Genomic DNA, 23,211 nt, shown 5'->3' on the forward strand with positions numbered 1-23,211 from the left:
ACTCCGACAGCTGTCCCCTGCACTATTTGGATGCGGCAGTGGGAACGCCGCCTGACTGGTCTAGCCGGCTTGGCACTTCCGACATAAGAATTTCTTTAAGAAACTTGATCAAATGGTGTATCTCATCAAAGGGAATATATTCTACCATGCAAGTTGACAAGGCAGCTTTTACTGTGAAGAGGGTGAGCGAAACATTCCCATATAAATCATTCATTAAGTAGACTTCCGGAAAGTCCAGGGGTTCAGAGCTGCTTCATCATTCTTCTATAGTATTACTTACAGCAAATCTGGCAATACTTTTGAATGATCAAAGGGTTACGTAGCGTCATGGATCGATATATGCTCTGCTTACCCATCGATCTGTTGGTCCAAGTGTTTCTGTGTGTGCAGCTCTATAAGGATTGCCTGCGACTTGCTGACTACATTGGAACACAGGTAATATATAGAGTATTGATGGGCTCTTGGATATCCATTGACCGAGCTGTGAACATGATACCTGCAGAGCGATTGTACTAGACCTCTTGAAGAGTGTAGCATACTATGGACAGGGAGGCAATCGTGCGGTATTACGGCAACAAGTCCAGGTGGCATTCCGGAAAAATGTAGCAGAGACTGATCCAGAAAAGGTGCAAAGATCCCTAGATCCATTGAGGGTGTACTCACTCTGACAGCTGTTTAAGAGCTGTCACAGTCATTTGGCTTGATTTGTACTACTTTGTCTGTCTGGATTCTGACCGCCCCCCTGTTGTTCTGCTGCAGATAGAAGAACAGAAGCAAGCGTAAGTCTTATCTGATATCCAACAAGCTGTCAAAACTGCAATATAATTTCTGAGCTTTGATATCAACATTGATGCACTGCTGATGTTGTAATGTGTTGTTGTGTGCAACAGTGCTTTTAGAGGCCTCTCAAACTACATGTTCCATGAAGCCCAGCGCATGGCCAAGGTAAGGATTACTCAGTGCTCATACTGACCTCCAGCGTTTGGTGAAATGCTGGGAGCTCACACTTGCTGTTCTACAGGAGGGGACAGTGACCGCTGTGCGTCCCAGTGAAGACGGGCCTTTCAATAGATAAGGTGAAGAACGGCATGCATGAATCTGATGCTCGGCTGCAGATATCTGTACTCTAGTAATCCGTCTGAGCATGCCATGCTGTGTACAGAGGAAGTGACAAAGCCCAAGCCTACGACAGTCTCCAGGACCTTGACGACTTAAACTCCTTCCAACAACGACACCATGTGGGAAACTCTGGGCTTGCTGCGTGCGCCTGGGCACTTCTGCTCCCAATATATTCCGTCCAAGAATGTGAGTGCGATTCTCACAAGCATGTCTCTTTGCTTCGATATAGAGGCTGTGCACAGTAATTGAACATGTATCTGCTTAGCGCTCATGGCCTCTTACATCCTCTTTGGCCTGCGCAGATGCCGATGGTTCACCTACAAACCCGCGTGAGACGCAGTATTGCGCAGCCTGCCAGACATCTGATTTTGTGTCAGGCGGGGAGGCTGCAGAACGTGGCAGCTGATGAAGCCGCTGTGCAGTTGGATGCTGATGCTGTCTCAGAGAAGGAGCGGCTGATGTATGAGAGGCTTGCTCAGGAAGTCGCGGTGGGTTGCTGCACTCTCAGCATGCAAGATTGCTTTTCAACCAATTGTAATTTGCAGCAGCGATAAATTAAAAAAATTGCTGTTGTTTAGGCTTTCGAGAGCATGGCCATAGCCAGCAGCACTATTGAGGAGGAGGAGGAGGCTGCTCCAGTCAGCCGTGATGCAAAGAAGTCAAAACGGACCCGGGAGGCGCGAGGAAGCATCCCCACCGACAATGGCATACCGCTTGCAGACCTCCCCAAGGTATGTCCCATGCACACTTTAAATGCCTTCAGTCTGTTGGCTACAGTCAGCAAGGGATTTCATGCATTTGTGCCCTGCCATCAGGTTCATGTGATGCGGCTGCAGGTGGCAATCGTGGGGCGTCCAAATGTGGGCAAATCAGCGCTGTTCAACAGGATAACAGGGTCCAATCTGGCGATAGTGTACGACTATCCGGGGGTGACTCGCGACCGGCTGTACACGCGCGCATCCTGGGGCGCCACAGACTTTGTCGTCGTGGACACCGGCGGCCTCATGAGCGACGCGTCGCAGCTGCCTTCAGACCAGCGGATCGTCGCTATCAAAGCCCTCTCGGATGCTGGCCTCCCACAGGCGCGCATCTGCACTCAGTTCACACTTTCTTTGCACCTGCACACAAGAAAAGTATCCGGTAAAAGCGCGCATGGTCGGGATTTAACATCGACCGCCGCCTCTTTTGCAGTGTCTCCAGAAGGCTGTCAAGCACTGACGGTGGCCAGGAAGTGTGAAAGGTTTGGCCATGGTGGAGATGACAGAGAACTGTGCATTGCTGCAGGCCATTGAGCGGCAGGCGGCTGCTGCAGTGGCGGAGGCAAACAGCATTGTGCTGGTCATGGATGGGCAGCTGGGCCTCACTGCAGCGGATGAGGAGATTGTGTCCTGGCTGCGGCGCTCACACCCCAACAAGCCTGTGCACCTGGCCATCAACAAATGCGAGAACCCCCAGAAAGCCGACTTGCAGGTTTGACATCACTTTCTCTCCCTGCCACATTCATTATTTGGCTCTCCGCGCTTTGCTGCATTCTGCAATCCAGCTGCCTGCAGAGACAAAGCTCTGTTTTTCATGTAATCACACCAAGCTGCCCAGCTGGCTTGGAAGATAGGCACAAGAAGTCTGACCACAGGTGTCTGAGTTCTGGGCGTTGGGCCTGGAGCCCATTGCGGTGTCTGCCATCAGCGGGACAGGGACTGGCGAGCTCATGGAGCAGCTGATGGCTTCCCTGGCCCCGCCCAAGTCTTCAGAGAGCGTGGCGGCCCCCGACGCGCCGCTGGCCGTGGCCATCATCGGGCGGCCCAACGTCGGCAAATCCAGCCTCCTCAACTCGCTGGTGCGCTACTCAACATGTCCCTTCCTTGAGCATGCGCACATTCTTTTACTGAGGTGGCGGTGGCGGCTGAGCATGAGGCTGACCAGAGCTGAACTCATGTCCAGCGCCTGCCACATGCAGGGGGCTTGGCATCATTAAGGGACAAAGCTTTTGTGCCAGTCTTGCTGCATCCTAACTCTTGGTGATTTATCACTCTGCAGAAATGGTTTGAGAAGGTCAACAAATTTTTAGTGATGATTCATTGAAGGCACTCAATAGTCAAGCTTTGACACTGTCCAGAGCACATTTTACGTAGTAGGTGGTCAGAAAGGTGTCTATTGCCATGCAGGCGGGTGAGGAGCGGTCGATAGTGAGCGCGATCAGCGGCACGACGCGTGACGCAATAGACACGGATGTGAAGCTGGCGGACGGGCGCCGATTCAAGCTGATCGACACGGCCGGCATCCGCAAGCGCGTGGCCGTCGCCGACTCCAAGGACGGCGCCGAACCGCTCTCCGTCAACCGCGCCCTGCAGGCCGTCCGGTGAGCAGTCCCCACCCACTCCTCTCTGTGATTTGGCTCCTGATTTCTGGGCTGCTGGTGGGCTTCAATTGGTTGCCCTGAGAAGCCTCAATTGAGCGCTCGATCCGCATGGCAGTAACTGTTACTGGCTGTGCACATCAAGCGCCCGCTGCATGGAGTCATTTCCATGGCTTTGATCAGTAATCAAGCAAGCCCTGTTGGTCATGAGTCACCTGAGCGCGCTGCCAGGGAAAGCTGAGCAACCTAAAGCACTGGGCTGGGCGGCTGAGGCCAGCGTGAGACCAGACAGGGGTGCAAGAAGGGGCCCAACGAACAGCCATAGCCATTGGGGTGAAATAAACAACTTCCGCTGCTGCGCAGGCGGGCGGAGGTGGTGGCGCTGGTGCTGGACGCAAGCGAGTGCGCGGACGCGGAGGCCGGCCGCTTCACGGTGACGCAGCAGGACTTCCGCCTGGCCGAGCTGGTGGCCGCGGAGGGCCGCGCGTGCGTCATCGTCGTCAACAAGTGGGACACCGTCGCCGGCAAGGACGCCAACACGCACGTGACATTCCAGAAGGAGATCATCTCGCAGCTGCGCGCCCTCTCCTGGGCCACCATCGTCTTCACCTCCGCCACAACAGGTGCCACCCCTGCACCCACAGTCGCCGAGGCCTCCTATCAAAGGGAGCAATCCCGAGCTTGGGGGACAGTGCTTGTTGGGTTGCCCTTGTGAATAATTGTGGGGAGTGCCTTGTGTTCAGACCCCGCATTGGGTGCACAGTGCTCTAATGACAGCTGCATGCCTGAGTCCCTATTTAGAAGGATTTATTATGACCTACTTCGATGGACTGGGGTCCTTCAGCCCTCATGGCGTGAGGACAAGGAAACAAGCAGATGTGGTGCTGCGTGCAGGGCAGCGTGTGGCGCGCATACTGGAGGCGGCGTACGCGGCGGGAGAGGAGCACAAACGGCGCATAACGACGGCGACCATCAACATGGTCATTCGCGAAACCGTCAACTGGCGCGCGCCCCCCTCCCTGCGCGGCTCCAGCAAGAAGGGCAGAATCTACTATGCAACCCAGGCACGCGGCTGCTGATCTTTGTATTCTTCTTTTATATCTTTGTAAATTAATACCACATTATCTGGCTGCAGTGTTGTTTTTTTCTTCTTAAGAAGGCTCTTCTCAGGTTCAGTCCATGTCCGGTGTCAGAATGACTGGATTGGAGTATGATCGGCTAACAGACCCCCGTGCTGTGCTGTGCAGGCTGCCGTCCGGCCGCCCACATTTGTGTTCTTTGTCAACGACCCCAAGCTTTTCACGGACGAGTACAAGCGCTATGTGGAGCGCCAGCTCAGAGACAACGTGGGCTTCCCTGGGACACCCCTCCGCCTGTTCTGGCGAGGCAAGGCACCTGCAACCTCGATTGGCGGCAGGAAGGTGGACACGGGTGCATACACCTGACGCACTGTCGTTACAATTCTGGTCCAATTTTGGGTGTTCCTCCTGCAGCTAGTAACGGCGGGACCTGTAATGCAGTGCCAGCATGAACATGCGTAATGTGAACGTGGGCAAACAATGTTGTTAATGATCGTCGTTTGGGGATTGTTGCTGGCATTGCATTTGTGACGTTCAAGATGCCTCAAAATCTAATTGCGCAAAGCTTAAGAATCTGATTAGGTTGGACGGATGATATAAAATTGTGGCTTTCAGAGCATGTAGAAGAGGAAAACACAAGAAAGAGTAAATTGTAATTACACCATGCATCTGCCTCTCGTCTGCCCACAATTGTTGTAATACCAACATGTCAAGAGCTTCATGACACCCTTAAGGGTCACATCTAGCCGCAAGGACGACCAAAACTCTGTCTCCTTGCTAGAAGAAAGGGCTGACAAGCATTCCAGCTTTCCATACAAGACTGCCTGAGCCACATGCTATGTGGAGCAAGGCATCATTTGAGGTCCTTCTCTGTGTGCACACTGAGACCCTGCTGGGGTGATTCAATACACCCCCGCTGTTGGCTCTGCAGTAGCTAGCTAATGTACAGGCCAAAAGGGAGAATTATCAGTCCACGGCCATTGATCCGCCAGGAAGAATTTTCTCGATTTTCAAGAAATCCCACTCCTTGTTGCACAGTGGGCATGCAGAGCGCGTCTTGAGCCAGCGCTGGATGCAGTCCAGGTGGAAGACGTGGCCGCACGCACCCCATGCAATGCTCAGTCCCGGGTGATCCGGGTCGCCTGTGGGATTGGCCTGTGCAGACACCACGTGGAGAGCCGCTTAACCAAAGGAGAACATTGTGGTCCAGTCATTGCAGCAAGCCAACAAGATATGGCATCCTCACGCAGCATGGTATGGGTAAGATAAGTAGTAAGGCATGAGCACACCTGGTACTCTATGCTTGGCTCGTACAGGTTGTTGCGGCAGATGGCACAGGTGTCAGTGCAGATGGCCCAGGACCACATAGCTACAGCATTCCACTTCTTGATTTCGAAGCGCTTGACTGGCCCAGCTTTTCCTTTCCCCTTGTCCTCGGCATTTGCAGGTGCTGTCTGCTCCACTTCCATCTCTTCCACGTCCGCCTGGATTGCCCAAAGATCCCACTTTATTCTCCAGGGCAGGACAGCTCGGCATCAGTAGACCACAATCAGGGCAACAAACAAAATAATAAAGCAGGTGCCTCCGAATTCCCTTCATATTATCTGATCATATTGCAGTATGCACTGTGCCAACCGAAATGCTACCCTTGGACAACTAAGCACCATGATCAGCAGTCTTGACAATACATATGCGGCTTGGGCCCAGTTAACGTACCATATCAGGCTGTAAATGGAGAAAGCAGGTAGAACGTCAAGCTCGGGAGCCCTGCACGGCTCTGCACAGGCAGATAGACAGTCGATGGACGGCAGGTGAACAAAGCGTCAAGCTACATGCTATTAGTCTGTCAAGGGGCCATTTAAATATTTCACTTCAGTCTCCAAATCAGTAAGCATCTCTGATTCAATTCAGAGATGGAAGACCCGAGATCAGAGTCATCAAATACTTCACCTGCAGCCAAAGGTCAACGACGGATTCCCGCAGTGTATAGACAATTGATCAGCAATCGATGTTCCTCTTTCGAAGTGCACGCAGAATGCACAGAACCAAACGACCAGAGAATGACATGCAGGAAGAGAAGTGCTTGCAGGAGCACGCGGCAGGGACCCCGCGGTGGTGGTGAGGGGGGACCGTTCTTGGGGATCCCACCTGAAAGTTGCTTGCCGTTTTAGGGACTGAGAAATGCCATCAGCTCTGGTGAAATGGCTTAAGATGTTGTCTGGAACATCTTACAGAGGCAGTGGTAGAGCTGTCGTATTACGTTTCCTGTACATACTGATCATCCAAATGACATGTCATAAATGATCATGACCGCAGTCGTGACTGATCACGGTGACTGCAATGCGCATGCGTGTCCAGTGAATGCCAGCACTGTCAGTGGGCAGCATGCTAGCTAGCTCACAGTGCCCACAACTGTGATTGGCTTGCCCGCACCTGGGAAAGGCAGACATTCAGCAATAGTCCTAGTTATTATTATTATTATTTACACGCTTTTCCTGCCATGAGGCAAGGTGCGTCCTGCAGACATGTTGTACAAGCTGCAGTCCTAGTAATGCTACGTAGGTATACCTGATAATATCTTGATAATCATTGCATGACGGTGCCCGCACGAGCACGGTGACAGCCATTTATGCACCATTGGCAATTTTTGAGGAACCTTGGCTCTAAGTGCATATGAATGCAACATGTGAGCTTGGCTTGCAAATGCTTCCAGTGCCTCCTTCTCGTCTGATCGCTTCGAAGTGCAACAGAAATTCAACATGATATCTCAACCACCTGAACACTACGCTGCATACTTGTGGCTATGCTTGAGCAAGCTGATCCTATAATTTTAGCATGTGAACCTGCACCGCCCTTGCATAATTCCTTGAACAACGTGAAGCCACAGACCCTGGTGGACACACCCTATTACTGCCTGGCAGAAGCTCCTAAAAAGAAGGCAAGCTTTTCATTGCCCGGTTCAAGGGTTGAGTTCTTGCTGGGTCCAGCTGCGGCTGCCGTCTGAGCCCACATCACAGCTGTACCCAGCACGGAAGTCAGGCAGGCGCACATAGTCCACACTGTCCACATCCATGATGGCCAGCGCAAAAGATGGCAGCGCTTTCTCGCCTCGATCCGGCACGGGCTTCTCAAACTCCGCCGAGTCCTGCTCCCGCACCCGCCCCGACGCCGGCCAGGCAAACCAGGTGCGCCCGTTGGTCGACATGCTGTCCCATGCCTCCTGCCGTGCCTGCATGGGGACAGAAGATACTTTTATAGCTCCTTCACTTCCTTGCTGTAGCAGGCAACATCAGGGCTGAAAGGAACTGCAGGAGGCCTATTTTAGACTGCAGCTCACCACTAGCAGGCTATTGTCAGGGTGATCCTCTCCAATAATCTCGAGATTTCCTCCCAGGCGGAACTGCTCTCTTGTCTCTGGAAAATACCAGCAGATCTGGGCCCAGGGGTGCTGCTTTATGTCCTCAACCTTGTAGGTCCTGCAAGCGTCCGGAGCGTTAAAGCAATAACTTGAAAAGCTACATAATCATAAAGTGCCGCGTCTCACACATGACACTATCTGACCTAGTCAGGCAATCAGAAATTACCTGGTGTCTGTGGTGAATGTGATTAGGTCAGACTCATTGTGGAAGCCTCTGAACACAACAGTGCGCACGCTGGGCCTCCCATCAGGCCGCACTGTTGCTAACTGCATGAACTTGGCAACAGGCAGTTGCTTGTTTGCTTCTAAAGATCTCACCAATGCAGATCGCCAGGGAGCAGCCATTGTCCTGCAGAATATTGCAGCTACTTAGGCACCAGGAGTTGAGTGCAGTGTGAGTAAATGCCATATGAACACTGCCAGAACTCGCATCACATGGTATTTCATGAATGCAATCCTCGTACAAACGATTACCTAGGAGCCTCTCGAAAACTGTGTGACCTGATAGCGAATGTAAAGTTGATGGAAATGGCGAGCCTCGACACTCTGCGTTCTGCTTTTCCTAATGTATCACGGAAATAACAGCGTATCGTGTATCGATTTAATAACAATCTTTGGGATAGAGCACTTCGAGATCCCGTTAATCAGGACAGTCGTGTCTTCCGGAAGTGCAGCTTCCTCCGAATGGGAAGCTAGCGGGGAACTGCTTGCTAGACCGTTTGGAAAGGCACAGATGGAAGGAAAGTTTACAGATGGTCTATCTATTCTTACAGGGATATTTTGCAGTTCACAGAAAATTTGAGGACCACAGTTTGCCACCAGCCTAGCCTAGCTAGAGGTACACTAAATTAAAGCGCTTGCAGTCAATGATCAGTCGCAACTGATCAGTGATCGCGGTTAACATCGTTAAACTCATGATTCCTTTGCAGTGTGTTGCTCTGACTTATTCGCCCGAGTCAGCACAACGCTTCTGTGTGGCGCACCCGGCGCTACAAGAAGTCAAGACATCCCTATTCAGGTGCCTTCAGGCGCCTTGTAAATCTGCATCATGCATGTTATTGTCGAAAGGAAAGCCCATTAGCATGTTGCCCTTCCTCCATTCTGAGCAGGCTGGTGAGCTCGATGGAGTCCGGGTGCAGCCGCACAGCCGCGGCGGTTTTGCCGCACATGGCCTCCGAGCAGTTCTGCCGGCAGCCCTTGTCAAAGGGGTTCTTGAAGCTGCCGTCGTCCCCGTGCAGGTACTTGTAGCGGGTCCAGTTGGCCATCTCATTGGTCGTGGTGTTGCGCGCAATCTGCATCGCCTGCAGCAAGACATTACATCACCCTTCAGCCGTGCAAAGCCCACTCTACCTCCCTAGGACTTCCAAGCCTTGCTTTAGGCTTTCCATCATCTGGAGCAAGGCAGCGGGTGAGCTCACAAGGTCAACAGTCCCACCTGAGTGACAGAGAGAGCGCCCACGGACAAGCCCAGGAAGACATCCACGACCAGGAAGACAGCTGTCCAGGTTGTGGCGGAGCCACCCTCCCCCAGGCTGTAGCTGCCCCAGCGCAACCGCGCAGCAGCCAGCGCAGCAGCCACCAGCACGGCCACCATTTCCAGCCAGAGGAACAGCGCAAAGTAGTGGCGGTTGCCCGCGCCGATGCAGTTGCCCACCCAAGGACAGAAGTGGTCAAACATGGCCACGCAGCGGTGTGTGACCGCGCAGTGCTTTGCGCGCAGCGGCCTCACAATCTGCAGCACGGCACAAACTCAACTTTGCTTTGTGCATGATCCGTGTGTATCGTAAGATGATGCGATCGCAACAGAGTCTGTCAGACTATGGCAAGAGCGCCCTCTTCGCACCTTGCATGTGACGCAGAGCTGATTCCAGTTGCCCGCCCTCAAGACTGGGGAGTCAAGTGCTTTCAACTTGTCGTACTGGGGCCCATTCTCGTCCTCCTTCCCGTTCTGCAGACATCACATATTGTAAGGTTCAATATCAGTGAAGCTGGTATATTAATGAATTAGCGACCGTAAGGTGGGGAAACCATGAAAAGATACGCACCCTGCCCTTGGACTGTTGCCGGGAGTCTCGGCAGGGCAGGAAGCCAGGGTCTGCAGTTGTTGTCCTGTACAGCAGCGCAAGGCCGGCCGTGGCAAACAGAAGACAAACCCACGTCCACGCCAGCAATGTAGACGAGGGCGGCCCGTACGCGGGATGCAGGACCACCTGACCTCACCACAAGAGACTCGTGAGGTGGGCTATGTTGGGTTCTGTTGAAAAAGAAGTCCTTGGTCAGAACAGTGCTTGCCTTGTAGACCAAGACAGCAAGCAGGCCCAGGATGAGGGCCCAGATCAGCGGGCAGAGCTGCGTGTTGAGCAGCCATGACACTGCTGCCCTCTGTGTCCAATGCCTGCACGGCAAACCATGATTGATGAATCTTGAGCAGAGGCTTTCAGTTATTGGGGAGTTGCACGCACATGTGCCATTGCCAATGAGGCTGATGCTCGATCACCACACACCTGCTCTTGTTGACATGTCTGGTGGCGTATTCTTCCAAGTAGTGAGCTAGGAAGCGGTGCCCCTTCTCCCTAGCAAGCTGCGCTGGCACCATCCCCGTGGCATCTGGTGCATTCAGGACACCGCCTGCACCGGCCTGCACAGCATCATGCAGCACATCAATACAAGCTACTACAGTAGGACCGCAATTAATGGATCAACTCGTGATAAATGCAGAATCTCTTTGCAAAACCATTCATCCAGACTTGAAGGTCTGCACCTGCAGAAGGACAGTGCATGCTTCGCTGTTCCCCCGGATGGCCGACCAATGAAGAGGAGTGCAGCCTTCCCGATCTCCAAGCGTCAAGCTGGCCTCTAGCACTATGAGCAGCCGCAGCGTGTTTGCATAGCCCTTGTAGGATGCCCAGTGAAGGGGTGTTCGACCATCCACATCGGGGCTGGACACAAAAAATCCCCGATCATCTTCCCACAACAGTGCCTTCCACGAAGTATACCGTATCATAAAAATAAGGGGGGAAGTATTGAATGGCAGAAGGGCACTCCCTGAAGGGCAGGCAAGGTGCTGGGTACTGCACCTGTCCACATCAGCATGCCACCGCAGTGCAACCATATAGATGAAGGCAGTCTGGCCGTACTGTGCCGCCACGTGGCATGCTGTGTAGCCCCTGCCATCCCGCAGCCGCAGGTCTGCTCCATTGCCCAGCAGGGCCTCGGCAGCCAGCAGGGATCCCCTGACTGCCGTCCAGTGCAGCGCTGTCTGCCCCGTGCCATCAGCTCTGCAGGCGTCATGATCACCGTCAAGAAGGGTCCTCATCTTCTGCAACTAAGGTCCCCTTCCATGGTTGCAACAAGGCATTGACAACCTCTGCCCAGCTTCATGCGAGGCTTCAATGCGTGCTGCAGGGCGTTTGGTAAGATGAGACACCCACCTGTTGACATTGACGCCTTTATCAATGAGGTAGGCTATGATGCCCACTCTGTTGTTCAACGCCGCCCACTGAAGCGGGTAGTACCCGAGTTCATCAGGCGTGCTGAGCAGCTCAGGATCCTCCTCTGCTGCTGCAGTCAGCTGCTCGTAGTTGCCATATGCGCAGGCTGTGCGCACCCTCTCTGAAGGCGATTGTGCGTCTGTGTTGGGCTGTGGAGCGGTTCCGCTTCCAGCCTCAAAGTGTGATGTCTCCTGCATGTCCCTTTGTGGGGCCGGAGAGCCTGATGCCTGTTTCTCTTGACGTGCAGACGAAAGCCTCTATGTGGTGCAGCAGCAGGGACCTATATACACTCTCGCCAACCACTGGAGACTAGTGCTGTCTCAGGCATAGCTGTGCACCGTGGGACCACAGCTATGGACCAGGATACTTGAGTCCAGCAATTGAGAAGACATCAATATACCTGAGTTTCCATTTATGAGTGGGATTGCCAATTGTTGGGCGTTGGAGTCACTGTCCGCAAAGCGATTGATGATCAGTTCCCACTTGTGCTGGTAACTCTGCTACAAAGATGGCAGAATCACATGAATGGTGGGATTCAACATAATTGATGTCATCATCAACTAAGAAGGGAAACCTAGTGGGCCCGTACAGCATCTCTACACGATGATAAACATGAAACAAACCGTTACGTTGCACACATCGCTGTCAGTTCATGCTCATCGCAACCTGCGATTAAGAAAGTATATTTCAAGATCTCCTCGAGCTATCTGTAGATGCACAGAAATATCGTGTGATGTCAATGCCATGCCAAAACTGCAGATTAAATCCCTTGTGGCAAGTCGTCCCATGCAATACTCCATTGATATGCTCTTGTTGATGGGTATGTATTTCCTAGCTGTATTAGGAGTACAAGAGCGACGAGAAAGCTAAATGTGCACAGTGCGACGTGATCAATTTCTGTAGTTGAAGTTGGAAGATCTTCACCATGGCCGGCACTGATCTGGACATGCTGCAACAGGAGCTCCGGGACATTGATAGAGAGCGCTTTGAAGTGCGTTGATATTATTTTAATATCATGCAGTGGCCTTGTCATGCTGGCTCGTTGCGGTACTGAGTGGTAAAAACAAATCACGTGTACAATCTACCTTGCCAGGTCTTAGGTTCTGACGTTAGGTGGCATTTCCAAGTGTCATCAAGCTGAACATCAGTTCCTGCATGCCGCGCTCTTGAGCCAAATCATCTTTAGCGCCATCAGGAGGGTATTTTCTTCTGATCTACATCCTCATTTCTTGGCTTTGCACCTGATTGCACAGGTGGAAGAACGCTTGAGGGAGTATTCTGCAAGAGGAAGAGGGAGAGGTGGATTTTCTCAACGTCTTGCACCAGGACCAGGCCTTGGGGCACCTCCATACGCTCGTCCAGTTGGAGGACCAGGAGGTCCAAGACCGCGCATCCCATCATTCAATGATCGACAAGGTGGATGGACCTTACTGTAGTACTGTGTTTGCTTAGAGACACTCTTGTCGGGATAAAGAGATTGGCAGGATTTCCTATGAGATGGCTGAGCCTGTGAATACTTCTCCCTAAGACTGTCTGGCTTGGCTGCAGCATCTGGGGGCTTTGGACCTGTCCGCGGGTCACGGCCCAACCATGATGCAGCAGAGCCCTTGGCGAGGAGCGGGACAAGATCATTCCAGAGCAATGGGAGGCAAAGGCTCGAGGGACGCAGCTCGCTTGAGATGCCGTCTCCTCGTGGTGCCTCTGGGATGGGCAGGTGTGCAGCTTGCTGGGCTTTCATGTAAGGAGACATGTCTTAGATACTGCAGACAGTAGCCTGAGGTTGACCTCTGCTTGTCTGACAGGCATGACGGCTTTGGCAGTAATGACCTGAGAGGCCAGGATGCAAGCTTGTCCCTGCCAGGGCCTCCAGGGCTTCCCACAAAAAAGAAAGTCTTGTCGTCTGCTGTTGTTGTTGGAGATACGCAGGTCATGGTGAGCTCCGCCCCTTGCACAATTTCCACATCTGCTGGGAAGATATCTGCAGGTTGCATTGATATAGCTGCTGTAGCTTAAGGTTTCTGGGAGTAACAATCGGCACTCACAGGTGGGAGAGACAGTGGCGGACGGTGCGCCCGGCATAGCAAAGCGACCAAGGGATGAGAGCGATGAAAACCCTGACCTGAAGAAGAGAAACAAAAGAATGTTTGGAGCTCTGCTTGGGACCCTGCAGAGATTCAAGTGAGACCTTCCCCCTCCTTGGATGGGAAGCACTCCGATTGTGCATTGTGCATCTCCCATCTTCTTGACGACTGTGCTGACACAGTATTCCTTGTGCAGAGAGGACGATGCTGCAGCACGGACGAGCAGGTTGGCCCAGCAGCGGGAGGAAGCTCTCAAACGTGCAGATGCACATGCAGCAGAGGAGCTGCAGAGGGCGCGGGAGCATGAACGTCAGCAGGTGGCCCAGCAAAGGTCAGTAGGCATGTGCGGTGAGGATATTGAATGTTCTCATTGCTTATGCAGTGGACCCCTGATCGCAAGATAAAGGATCCTCATCTCCTTGTGCTGCAGGATTGCCGAGTTGAACAGGAAGAGGGAGCTGAACGCTGCAGCGGAGCTGAAGAAGATGGAGATTGCAGTTGCCAAGCGGTACACGCACCAAGCCATGCTGGCAAATTTCCTCTGCACCGCTGCAAAGCCGGCTCTGTTGTGGAAGCCAGCCAAGCACTGCGCCGACACAATTCTGCTGGAGGAGCAGAGGCAACTCGAGCTCAACATCTGGATGGTGGGCGTCCAAATGTTTTGCCAATGAGAGCTGTGCCTTCACTGGACATTCCTTTTACATTTTTAGTCTGCATCGTGCTACCCATTGTTCTAGATTGACATGTTCATATACAAGGCTCTGAGCAGAGTTTGATTGTACAGGAGCATGAGAAGGGCAAGCTGGATGAGGAGAGGAAAAAGGTCATTGACCGCACAAAGGCGATCATCGAACAAGCAGAAAAGACGAGGAACTCTGCAGTTGCAGGTGATTCCTTCTCTACGGTACTGTCGCCAGCGTGCAGGGAGCGCGAATGACTCTTGGCTCACTGAAAAACTCTGCTTGGCTGATGCTGTTGTGCCGCCTGCAGGCCGTGCAACTGGTGCATACGCGAATGGGCAGCCAGATGATGCTCCAGCAGAAGAGGAAAAGGAAGGGGAAGGCGAAGATGCGCAGGCTGATGATGGAGCTGATGAGGCAATGACTGATGCCCCTGAACCAAACGAGGGGCATGGGCAGCAGGCAGCGGAGCAGGGTCCCAGTCATGACCTTGACGACCGCTATGTTGCAGAAGAAGAGGAAGATCACAGGCACGCGCAAAGACAACATTGGCCTCTTTTTGCCTTTGCAATTGAGTGCATGCGTGAGTGCACATGCTTGGGTCCCATCTTGTGTGGCGCGGCTCTAAACATGAATGCTTTGCAGGGAGGAAGAAGACGGAGAGGATGCCGATGTTTACGGAGATGAGAAATTGGCCGAGACTGTGGAAGACCTCCTAAAGTGACCGTCGTTTGGCCTGTTCTTGTCCTGTACTTGTCCGGTGGACTAGCTCTGTGTCATGACAAATTCCATACTGTGACATCACATGTCCAGATCGTTCTTTATAGGGGGCATTATCCTGTCAGCCGCCCTGTCACATCATATCATGTAAATGTAAGCATTCTCAATGGATTAGGCTAGATGTTTTATCTGTGAACCTCACCACTGGTGGCAGGCATTCTGCATCCAGAACATGTCGTTCGACAGGTCCGATTTCAAGTTTCAAGTAATGTCAGCAATTTGTCACACAGAGTCTGGTCCGGACCTGAATTCATCGCCATGCATCCGATGCATGAGTCATGATCATGCCGCCATGTAGGTGTCTGCAGTAGGGACAACTTTATCCACATGCATGTATAACCAAGGCTCAGACCAAAATGGAAAAGGCATGTGATCTTTGATCAATAAAAGTATCATCACAAAAAAAATCATGGTGTGTGAGGCGTGAGAGATTTGAACTCCCAACCCCCCGATCTGGAGTCGGATGCGCTACCGTTGCGCCAACGCCTCGAACACTTGATGACCAATGGCGATTTCTAATGTTGATATGGGGGCATAAGTTTGGCCAATGGTCATCTCAACATGTAGCTTTTCCAGTGTGGCTGTGCAACTTCAATCTGGATATTAAAGACATAGTCCTGATACAGCCACAAAGGTGCAACTAAGGACACAAATCGAAGCCGCCGGGAGCCTTGAGATCCTTCAGATCGTTCCGGAGAATTTGGAAGGTGCTCGCTGATTTTTAAGTGAATGATGCATTTAGATGGGTCACAATGCGAAATGGTATGTTTGTTATTGCTCTTCGACGAAAAACTTTCGATCCTGGCGTTAAACCACCGAGCTGGCGGCCTTTCTGAAATGCAATGTGTTGCGCAGGCGGTGGACAGAATTTTCAGTGTTTTTGATACATCAGATTGCTGCTGACATTTCAATAGCTTCTATTAAACAGATCAGTGCAAGGAGAGAGATTTTAAACAGGCGTTCCGTCTCCCTATCCGTGCCACCATGACATGCCTGAGGAAGCTCACAACGAGAAGTTGTTTGGGAGGTATGAGTTCCAATCAGAATGCACATTATTTCTATACCTTGTTGAAAATATTCGCTTCTGTAACTTCCTCTTGGTTTGACACTAGTATGCAAGGGTGTCGTAAGCAGGCTTGTTCATGTGCAGTCCAGCCAGCAAGGAGGCAGGGATGAAGTGCAAGCTATAATGGGACACATGCATAAGCTCAACAAGCGTCCTTGTGTGATAGCAAGATGACCATTGCAAGTTGGCCTGGCGATCAGTCCAATGGCACTGGCGCCTATGAGAACGGCGTGCATGAGGCACTGCTGGCAGACCCCTCCAAATTAACACATCCTATCAAGGAGGTTGCAGACAAGTATGAGCTGCTGCCAGCCTTCCTCAAGGTATGCGCAACAGTATTTGCTGTGAAAGAGTACGCATGCATGCATCGCATCACATGCATGTACGAGATCAGCGCAACAAACATGCAGCAGCCTGTTCGGCGCAGCATCAAGGCATGGTGCACACTCTGCAGGTGCGAGGACTGGTGAAGCAGCATATCGACTCCTTTAATTACTTCATCAACCAGGAGATCAAGAAGATTGTCCACGCCAAGGGCAATGAGAAGGTCACCTGCGACACAGACCCCAACTTTTTCTTCAAGTGAGATTCTCACCTTGGTCCTACTGTTTAAATCGGCACACCCATCTCTTCTGCGTTCTGGAGCTGCCTTCTGTGCGTCTGCAGTCTCTCTGCAGGTTTAGGAACTTGATCAAATCTGCGCCGTGGCAACAGGTACACAGATATCTTTGTGGGCCGGCCGCAAGTGGAGGAGGATTACATCACGACAGGGATCACGCCGCAGGCCTGCCGTCTGCGGGACATGACATATGCAGCGCCCATCAGCGTGGATGTGGAGTATACCCGCGGCAAAGAAATCGTGGTCCGTAAAGGCAAGAATGGTGTCGGCGCTGTTGTCATTGGCCGCATGCCCCTAATGCTCCGCAGCGACCGGTGCAGCCTCCCTCTGGATCTTACCATTCTTGCTTCATTGACCTAGAAATCTGCTTGTTTGCTTCCCGTTGTGCTTGTGGTATAACTGATGCAGACAGTGTTCATGGACAGCTTGCTTGTGCAGGTGCGTGCTCAAGGGCAAGTCAGAAGCCCAGCTTGCGGAACTAGGTGCGCCCTTTTGGTGGGATCTGCATTGCTGTCAGCACTCAAATCATGGCAAGCAGCAAAGTGTGGCGCTTAGGCATGTTGGGAAGCTCTGCTGTTCACAGTGGGTTTTGACTGCTTCTTAATTACTTTGTAGGTGAATGCCCGCTGGATCCTGGCGGCTACTTTGTTGTGAAGGTCTGTCTCTCGGCCCTCCGTGTTTCAGTAGGAGATGGCCCCAACTGCATGCAATGCAGACATCCTGATGAATTAAAATGCCGTAAAACTGAGCAATAAATGTGTGCGCCAGGGCGCTGAGAAGGTCATCCTGATCCAAGAGCAGCTCTCAAAGAATAGGATCATCATCGATCTGGACAGCAAGGGCCAAGTGACAGCCTCTGTCACCTCGTCCACCCACGAGCGCAAGTCCAAGACCAACATCGTGCTGGGCAGGAAGGGGCAGCTCTGCCTGCGCCACAATGCCTTCACGTGAGACCCTCCGCCATTCCTGCTCCTGCCTTGCACCCTTTCGGATCACCTACTTGGAGAACAAAGAAGAGGAATCAGGCAACAGATCGATGCATCACGATCTATTTCGGTTCCTCGAGCAAACTCAAGGCTTGCCAGTACTTAGAAGCAAGGGGGCACACCCGATGAATCCATTTCAGCAATCCTTGTGCCTGTGTGCAGGGAGGATGTCAACATGGTGGCGGTGTTGAGGGCGATGGGGGTGGAGAGTGACCAGGAGATTCTGGCGCTGGTGGGCTGTGAGCCCGGCCTGGCTGCACTGCTGGCTCCCACACTGCAAGAGGCCAAGGCCATGGGCCTCTTCATCCGCCAGCAGGCCCTCGAGTACCTAGGTGCTCCCTTGCAACTCTATCTATTTATCCAGTACTTCTGGCTTCGAAATATCAGAATTCAAAGCATGTTGCACTTCAGTTGGAATTGGAAGTAGTAGTTTGATGTGGATATGTGTGTGGTGCCAGGGAGCCGGGTGAAGGCAGGGAAGCAGCAGTACAGCAGCAGGCGCAGCCGCTCGAAGGTGGACGAGGCTCGGGACATCCTTGCCAATGTGGTCGTCTGCCACATCCCTGTCCCCCAGTATGACTTCCAGCAGAAGGTGGGCACCCTTCTTGCTTCTTACTCTTTATAAAGGTACTCTCCGTTTAAGCGTTCTTGGTTTTGTGTCTGCGCAGAATCGACAAAGAGGGGCAGTGGTCAGGTGCACATTCACAAGTGGCCTGCTGAATTATATAATCCAGAAATGCATATGTGACACTGTACTCACTTACTGATGTTCATAGCGCTTGTGCGGTGCAGGTGATCTACATGGCAGTGATGATGCGCCGCATGATTGCTGCGATGCTAGACTCGACGCTGATTGACGACCGGGACTACTACGGCAACAAGCGGCTGGAGCTGGCAGGCGGCCTGCTGGCACTGCTCTTCGAGGACCTCTTCAAGCGCATGAACAACGAGCTCAAGCGCACGGTGCGTCGCTGATAATGCCTCACAAGGGCCATGCCTGCTGATTCCCTGCTGTTGAAGCCAGTGCTCGTGATGTGCACAACCCCACTCTGCGGAATCTCCTGTGACTAGCCCTTCAGCTGTGGGCTGCTGCTGGTTCTGAGATGTGGTGGTGGGGTTGCTGCAGGCGGACAACACGCTGTCCAAGGCTAACAGGGCGAGCCAGTTTGACGCGGCCAAGAACCTGCATGTGGAGATGATCAGCCAGGGCATGGAGAGTGCCATCAGCAGTGGCAACTGGACCATCCGCCGCTTCCGCATGGAGCGCAAAGGGGTCACACAGGCGCGTACGGCACCTGATCAGAAAATAGTTTGTGCCGACGCAAACTTGAAACCGTGTCGAGAGACCCGATAAGTCTTGATTCAGGGGAAGGGCAGGGCTTGTATTCGCACGCTGAGACAAGATTCATCTGCTGCAGGTCCTGTCGCGCCTGTCCTTCATCGCGGCTCTAGGGATGATGACTCGCATCACCTCACAGTTCGAGAAGACTCGCAAGGTAGCATTTTGCTTCAAGGCAGCCCTCTTTGCGTGCCTTGCCATTTGATTTATATGCTACTTTGTCACAAAGAGATCTAGCGCGAAGGCAGATCACTATTCAGTTGCTAAAATAGCTGTGATTGTATCCGCAGGTGAGCGGGCCGCGCGCCCTGCAGCCGAGCCAGTGGGGCATGCTGTGCCCGGCAGACACACCGGAGGGGGAGAGCTGCGGCCTGGTCAAAAACCTGGCGTTGATGACGCATGTGACCACGGATGAGGAGGAGGCCCCCCTCGCGCGCCTGGCCCACCTCCTGGGCACTCAGCCTGCCACCCTCGTCTCCGGCTTTGAGTACAGCTCCCGGTACCTTTCACTCCACCGAGCACCACAATCCCACCTAATGTTGTCAGTTCTTTTACATCTATCGTTGGATGATCTGATGTCTGCAGCAGGTGAGGGGAGCACTCTGGCCACAGCCAGATGTCTGGCAAGGCAATATTATTTGGATGCGCAAGCAAGGGGAGAAGACTGGCTATTGTATGCACAGGGGGGTGGCGATGGTGTTCCTGAACGGCAGCATCCTGGGCATCCACCGGCGGCCCAAGCGGCTGGTGAAGGAGTTCCGGCGGCTGCGGCGCGCGGGGCGCGTGGGCGAGTTTGTGTCCATCTTCCTGCAGCAGGACAGCGTCTACATCGCGTCCGACGGCGGCCGCGTGTGCCGGCCCCTCATCATCTGCGACCGCGGCGTCCCCCGCGTCACCTCCGCTCACACCGCAAAGGTCTGGTTTCCCTTCTTCTCTCTCGGATATTTCTGTGAATTCCTGGGAGCTGCTTTTCCCCCATGCTGCTGGTCTTCCATGGCAATGCCCAGGCATTGCCACTGCCCACAAGTATTCCCATAGTGGCCATGGCTGTGTGCAGCCTCTGAAAGGGACCTGCTGTGGCATGCTGCAGCTGAAGAGCGGGGAGTGGGGCTTCAGCGACTTCCTGCGCAACGGCCTGGTGGAGTACCTGGACGTCAACGAGGAGAACAATGCGCTCATAGCCCTGTATGAGCGCAATTGCGGTGCGCATAAGCTCATGCTCCTTCACTTCTGTCTGGCTGCCCCCTGCATGCGCACTGCATGCCTCCAAATCCTAGTCTCTTATGCAGTATAGGATGAGACAGTCGATGGGGAGAAACAACTTTGAGATTGGATGTGAGGTGTGTGCAGGTGTGGCGACGACGCACCTGGAGATAGAGCCCTTCACGGTGCTGGGCGTGGTGGCGGGCCTGATCCCCTACCCGCACCACAACCAGTCGCCGCGCAACACCTACCAGTGCGCCATGGGCAAGCAGGCCATGGGCAACATCGCCTACAACCAGCTCAACGTCATGGACACCCTGCTCTACCTCCTCGTTTACCCCCAGCGGTATGCTCACCTCCCCTGATCACATTTTCAGAAAGAAGCCCTTGCCCTCTGCTTGCCGGCACAGCTTCTTCAGCCCTGGGTTTCCTGTATAAAATTGCAGAAGTGGCACTTGAATATATGGCAAACTTGTTGTAGGCCAACCTCCGTAGCCGCTTGGATGTCTTCAAGATGGTTGATGGTGTGGGCTGGAAGGAGGCACCTATTGACTGAAACCCGTGTGTGGGCCTGTGCAGGCCGCTGCTGACGACGAAGACGATAGAGCTGGTGGGCTTTGACAAGCTGGGCGCGGGGCAGAACGCGACGGTGGCGGTGATGTCATACTCGGGTTATGACATAGAGGACGCCATCATCATGAACCGGGCGTCGCTGGACCGCGGCTTTGGGCGCTGCATCGTGCTGCGCAAGTATGGCACTGTCCTTAAGAAGCACCAGAACCGCTCCCAGGACACCGTCGTCGCTGCGCCGCTGCCCCCTGGCCAGGTGAGGCCTCACCCCTCCTTGCAGGAATGCACATGCCGCTGCTGTGGGACCAGGATCGGCGCTGCTCCCAGCTCATATTGGTTGGCAAAGGTCATCCTGCGTTAAGAGCTTGCGCGGCACCGGGTGCAAATCGGGCAGGCTATTCTTCTATTAATCAATGGAAGCAGCAAATAACATATTCATATTCCTTAATTCAAGCTTGTTGAAGGACTGCCGAGTATGATTTCTGCGCTGCTCAAATTAAAATTGTGCTGACAACCTGCTGTTTCGGCGCGCCAGTCAAAGCCGACGGGGCGGCACAAGCTGCTGGACGAGGATGGCCTGGCTGCGCCGGGGGAGATCGCGTCTCCGGGGGAGATCCTGATCAACAAGCAGGTGCCCATGTCCACCAAGGACCCCCTGCCGCACGGCATGGTCAGCCTGCCGCCCTCCGCCTACAAGCCTGCGCCGGTATCCTGGAAGGGCCCTCCCGGCGAGTCCTGCATCGTGGACAAGGTGCTGCTCACCAACAACGACGACGGCCACACGGTCATCAAGGCATGCCCCCGGCACCCTCTCATGGCTGGTCTCCTCCTGCTAAGACTGCCGTGCACACAGGAAGCGACAGCATGCTCAACCTGTTTGTGCCACTTATAGCAGTGGGTGATCTACGGGAATTATGGAGGCTATATTTTTTTTGGTGGTGTTGTGAAAATTCTTGGGTGTCAATGCACGCAGACGCTGATGAGGCATACGCGGCGGCCGGAGGTTGGGGACAAGTTCAGCAGCCGGCACGGGCAGAAGGGGGTGGTGGGGTCGATAGTGGCGCAGGAGGACATGCCCTTCAGCGAGCGCGGCATCTGCCCCGACCTCATCATGAACCCGCACGGCTTCCCCAGCCGCATGACCGTCGGCAAGATGCTGGAGCTCATCGGCTCCAAGGCCGCCGTCCAATCTGGCCGCTTCCACTACGGCACCGCCTTTGGCGAGTCCACCGGCCTTGCCGACAACGTCGACAGCATCAGCAAGACCCTGGTGCGCCGCCCTGCCCGTAGGCGCTGCCCTGTGTCTCCTCTACCTTTCACCCTTGCTTAGCAAGCACCCACAAACTCTCCCTCTTGTGCATTCTGAGGTGCATTCTGAGTAGTACTAGGATGGCTGGCGCCCTTTTGCTTGCGATCTGCAAGAGGTAATTTCAATCAGCGGGCGTACAGGTTAGTGCAGGAGAAAAGAGAAGGTGTGATGATGTGATATTGTGGCTGTGCAGGTGGAGCACGGGTTCAGCTACAGCGGGAAGGACCAGCTGACCAGCGGCAGCAGCGGGGAGCCGCTGGAGGCGCTCATCTTTATGGGCCCCGTGTACTACCAGAAACTGAAGCACATGGTGCTGGACAAGATGCACGCACGCGCAAGAGGACCCCGAGTGGTGCTCACCCGCCAGCCCACCGAGGTGCTTCTCCTACAATCACGTCATGTGCCTCTGGGCCTTGTTCCGCCAAAAAAAATGACAAGGGGTCTGTGTCAATTTGTGTCCAACTGTCAGTGGCAGGCTCTGCCTACAAACGAGTGTTTCCTGGGGTTGTGGGATGTAAGAATGTGCGCATGCACTGCTGCAGGGTCGGTCGAGGGATGGCGGCCTGCGGCTGGGTGAGATGGAGCGCGACTGCCTCATCGGCTACGGCGCATCCATGCTCCTGCTGGAGCGCCTCATGATCTCCTCCGACCAGTTCCAGGTGTGCTCATCTCTCCTCTCTGACAAGCCAAGCTGCGCTGACATCTCCTCTGTTTTCTTCTTCCTTCTGTGACAAGCCACCTCTGCTGGCGTCTTGCATGTCTTTTTATGGTGCAGTGCTTTGAAGTATTATCTGATTTGCAGGTGCATGTCTGCAACCACTGTGGCCTCCTGGGGTACTTTGATGCGAACGTGGGCTGCGCAGTGTGCCCCAGCACAAAGTCTTCTGACGACATGTCCACTCTGAAGCTGCCATATGCATGCAAGCTGCTGTTCCAGGAGTTACAGTCCATGAACATTGTCCCAAGGTTGAAACTGGCAGAGGCCTGAGCTTTTTAAGAGCATTGTAGTAATTGTAAGTGGGGAACACAGGAACAAGATTGCTTTTCAAACAACCATGGAATGTATGCATAAGGAAAGTCTGCATGTTTGACAATACTGCATGTTTGACATTAAT

The 23,211-nt window shown here is 53.4% G+C and overlaps 5 protein-coding genes and 1 non-coding gene across 6 annotated transcripts; 2 read left to right on the forward strand and 4 right to left on the reverse strand.

The window, feature by feature from the left end:
* Positions 1-121: 121 nt before the first annotated feature.
* COCSUDRAFT_46171 (P-loop containing nucleoside triphosphate hydrolase protein) lies at positions 122-4,920 on the forward strand (the record flags this gene model as incomplete). Its single annotated transcript, XM_005651134.1, has 16 exons — positions 122-182; positions 391-435; positions 549-626; positions 760-779; positions 891-945; positions 1,022-1,076; positions 1,163-1,305; positions 1,422-1,607; positions 1,698-1,850; positions 1,956-2,252; positions 2,404-2,589; positions 2,753-2,956; positions 3,285-3,478; positions 3,839-4,098; positions 4,370-4,455; positions 4,723-4,920. The coding sequence occupies exons 7-16, from the start codon at positions 1,237-1,239 to the stop codon at positions 4,918-4,920; spliced, it is 1,833 nt and encodes a 610-aa protein (XP_005651191.1). The 5' UTR covers positions 122-182; positions 391-435; positions 549-626; positions 760-779; positions 891-945; positions 1,022-1,076; positions 1,163-1,236.
* Positions 4,921-5,194: 274 nt separating this feature from the next.
* COCSUDRAFT_21809 (ring-box protein) lies at positions 5,195-6,430 on the reverse strand. The gene is made up of 3 exons (XM_005651135.1): positions 6,271-6,430; positions 5,844-6,038; positions 5,195-5,709 (listed from the first exon to the last, which is right to left on the reverse strand). The coding sequence occupies exons 1-3, from the start codon at positions 6,271-6,273 to the stop codon at positions 5,521-5,523; spliced, it is 387 nt and encodes a 128-aa protein (XP_005651192.1). The 5' UTR covers positions 6,274-6,430; the 3' UTR covers positions 5,195-5,520.
* A 1,083-nt stretch (positions 6,431-7,513) lies between these two features.
* On the reverse strand, positions 7,514-8,317 carry COCSUDRAFT_83579 (hypothetical protein; the record flags this gene model as incomplete). The annotated part of the gene is made up of 3 exons (XM_005651507.1): positions 7,514-7,783; positions 7,892-8,030; positions 8,139-8,317. 3 exons carry the CDS (start codon positions 8,315-8,317, stop codon positions 7,514-7,516), a joined length of 588 nt encoding a protein of 195 aa, XP_005651564.1.
* Positions 8,318-8,723: 406 nt separating this feature from the next.
* On the reverse strand, positions 8,724-14,181 carry COCSUDRAFT_52413 (ankyrin; the record flags this gene model as incomplete). Its single annotated transcript, XM_005651136.1, has 10 exons — positions 8,724-9,273; positions 9,408-9,704; positions 9,816-9,874; positions 10,014-10,182; positions 10,274-10,367; positions 10,477-10,610; positions 10,734-10,911; positions 11,050-11,250; positions 11,404-11,580; positions 14,063-14,181. The coding sequence occupies 10 exons, from the start codon at positions 14,179-14,181 to the stop codon at positions 9,028-9,030; spliced, it is 1,674 nt and encodes a 557-aa protein (XP_005651193.1). The 3' UTR covers positions 8,724-9,027.
* Positions 14,182-15,421: 1,240 nt separating this feature from the next.
* COCSUDRAFT_t19 lies at positions 15,422-15,493 on the reverse strand. The gene has a single exon. It is a non-coding gene; the product is annotated as a tRNA-Trp (tRNA).
* Positions 15,494-16,240: 747 nt separating this feature from the next.
* Positions 16,241-23,084, forward strand: COCSUDRAFT_52414 (DNA-directed RNA polymerase III, subunit 2; the record flags this gene model as incomplete). Its single annotated transcript, XM_005651137.1, has 21 exons — positions 16,241-16,393; positions 16,525-16,652; positions 16,785-17,003; positions 17,128-17,171; positions 17,305-17,345; positions 17,458-17,636; positions 17,838-18,007; positions 18,134-18,267; positions 18,468-18,638; positions 18,802-18,957; positions 19,094-19,171; positions 19,305-19,513; positions 19,698-19,929; positions 20,105-20,216; positions 20,365-20,563; positions 20,797-21,043; positions 21,323-21,580; positions 21,761-22,057; positions 22,290-22,472; positions 22,639-22,755; positions 22,899-23,084. The coding sequence occupies 21 exons, from the start codon at positions 16,241-16,243 to the stop codon at positions 23,082-23,084; spliced, it is 3,513 nt and encodes a 1,170-aa protein (XP_005651194.1).
* Positions 23,085-23,211: the final 127 nt, after the last annotated feature.

This window comes from Coccomyxa subellipsoidea, assembly GCF_000258705.1.
Source record: "Coccomyxa subellipsoidea C-169, whole genome shotgun sequence".
NCBI lineage: Eukaryota > Viridiplantae > Chlorophyta > Trebouxiophyceae > Coccomyxaceae > Coccomyxa > Coccomyxa subellipsoidea.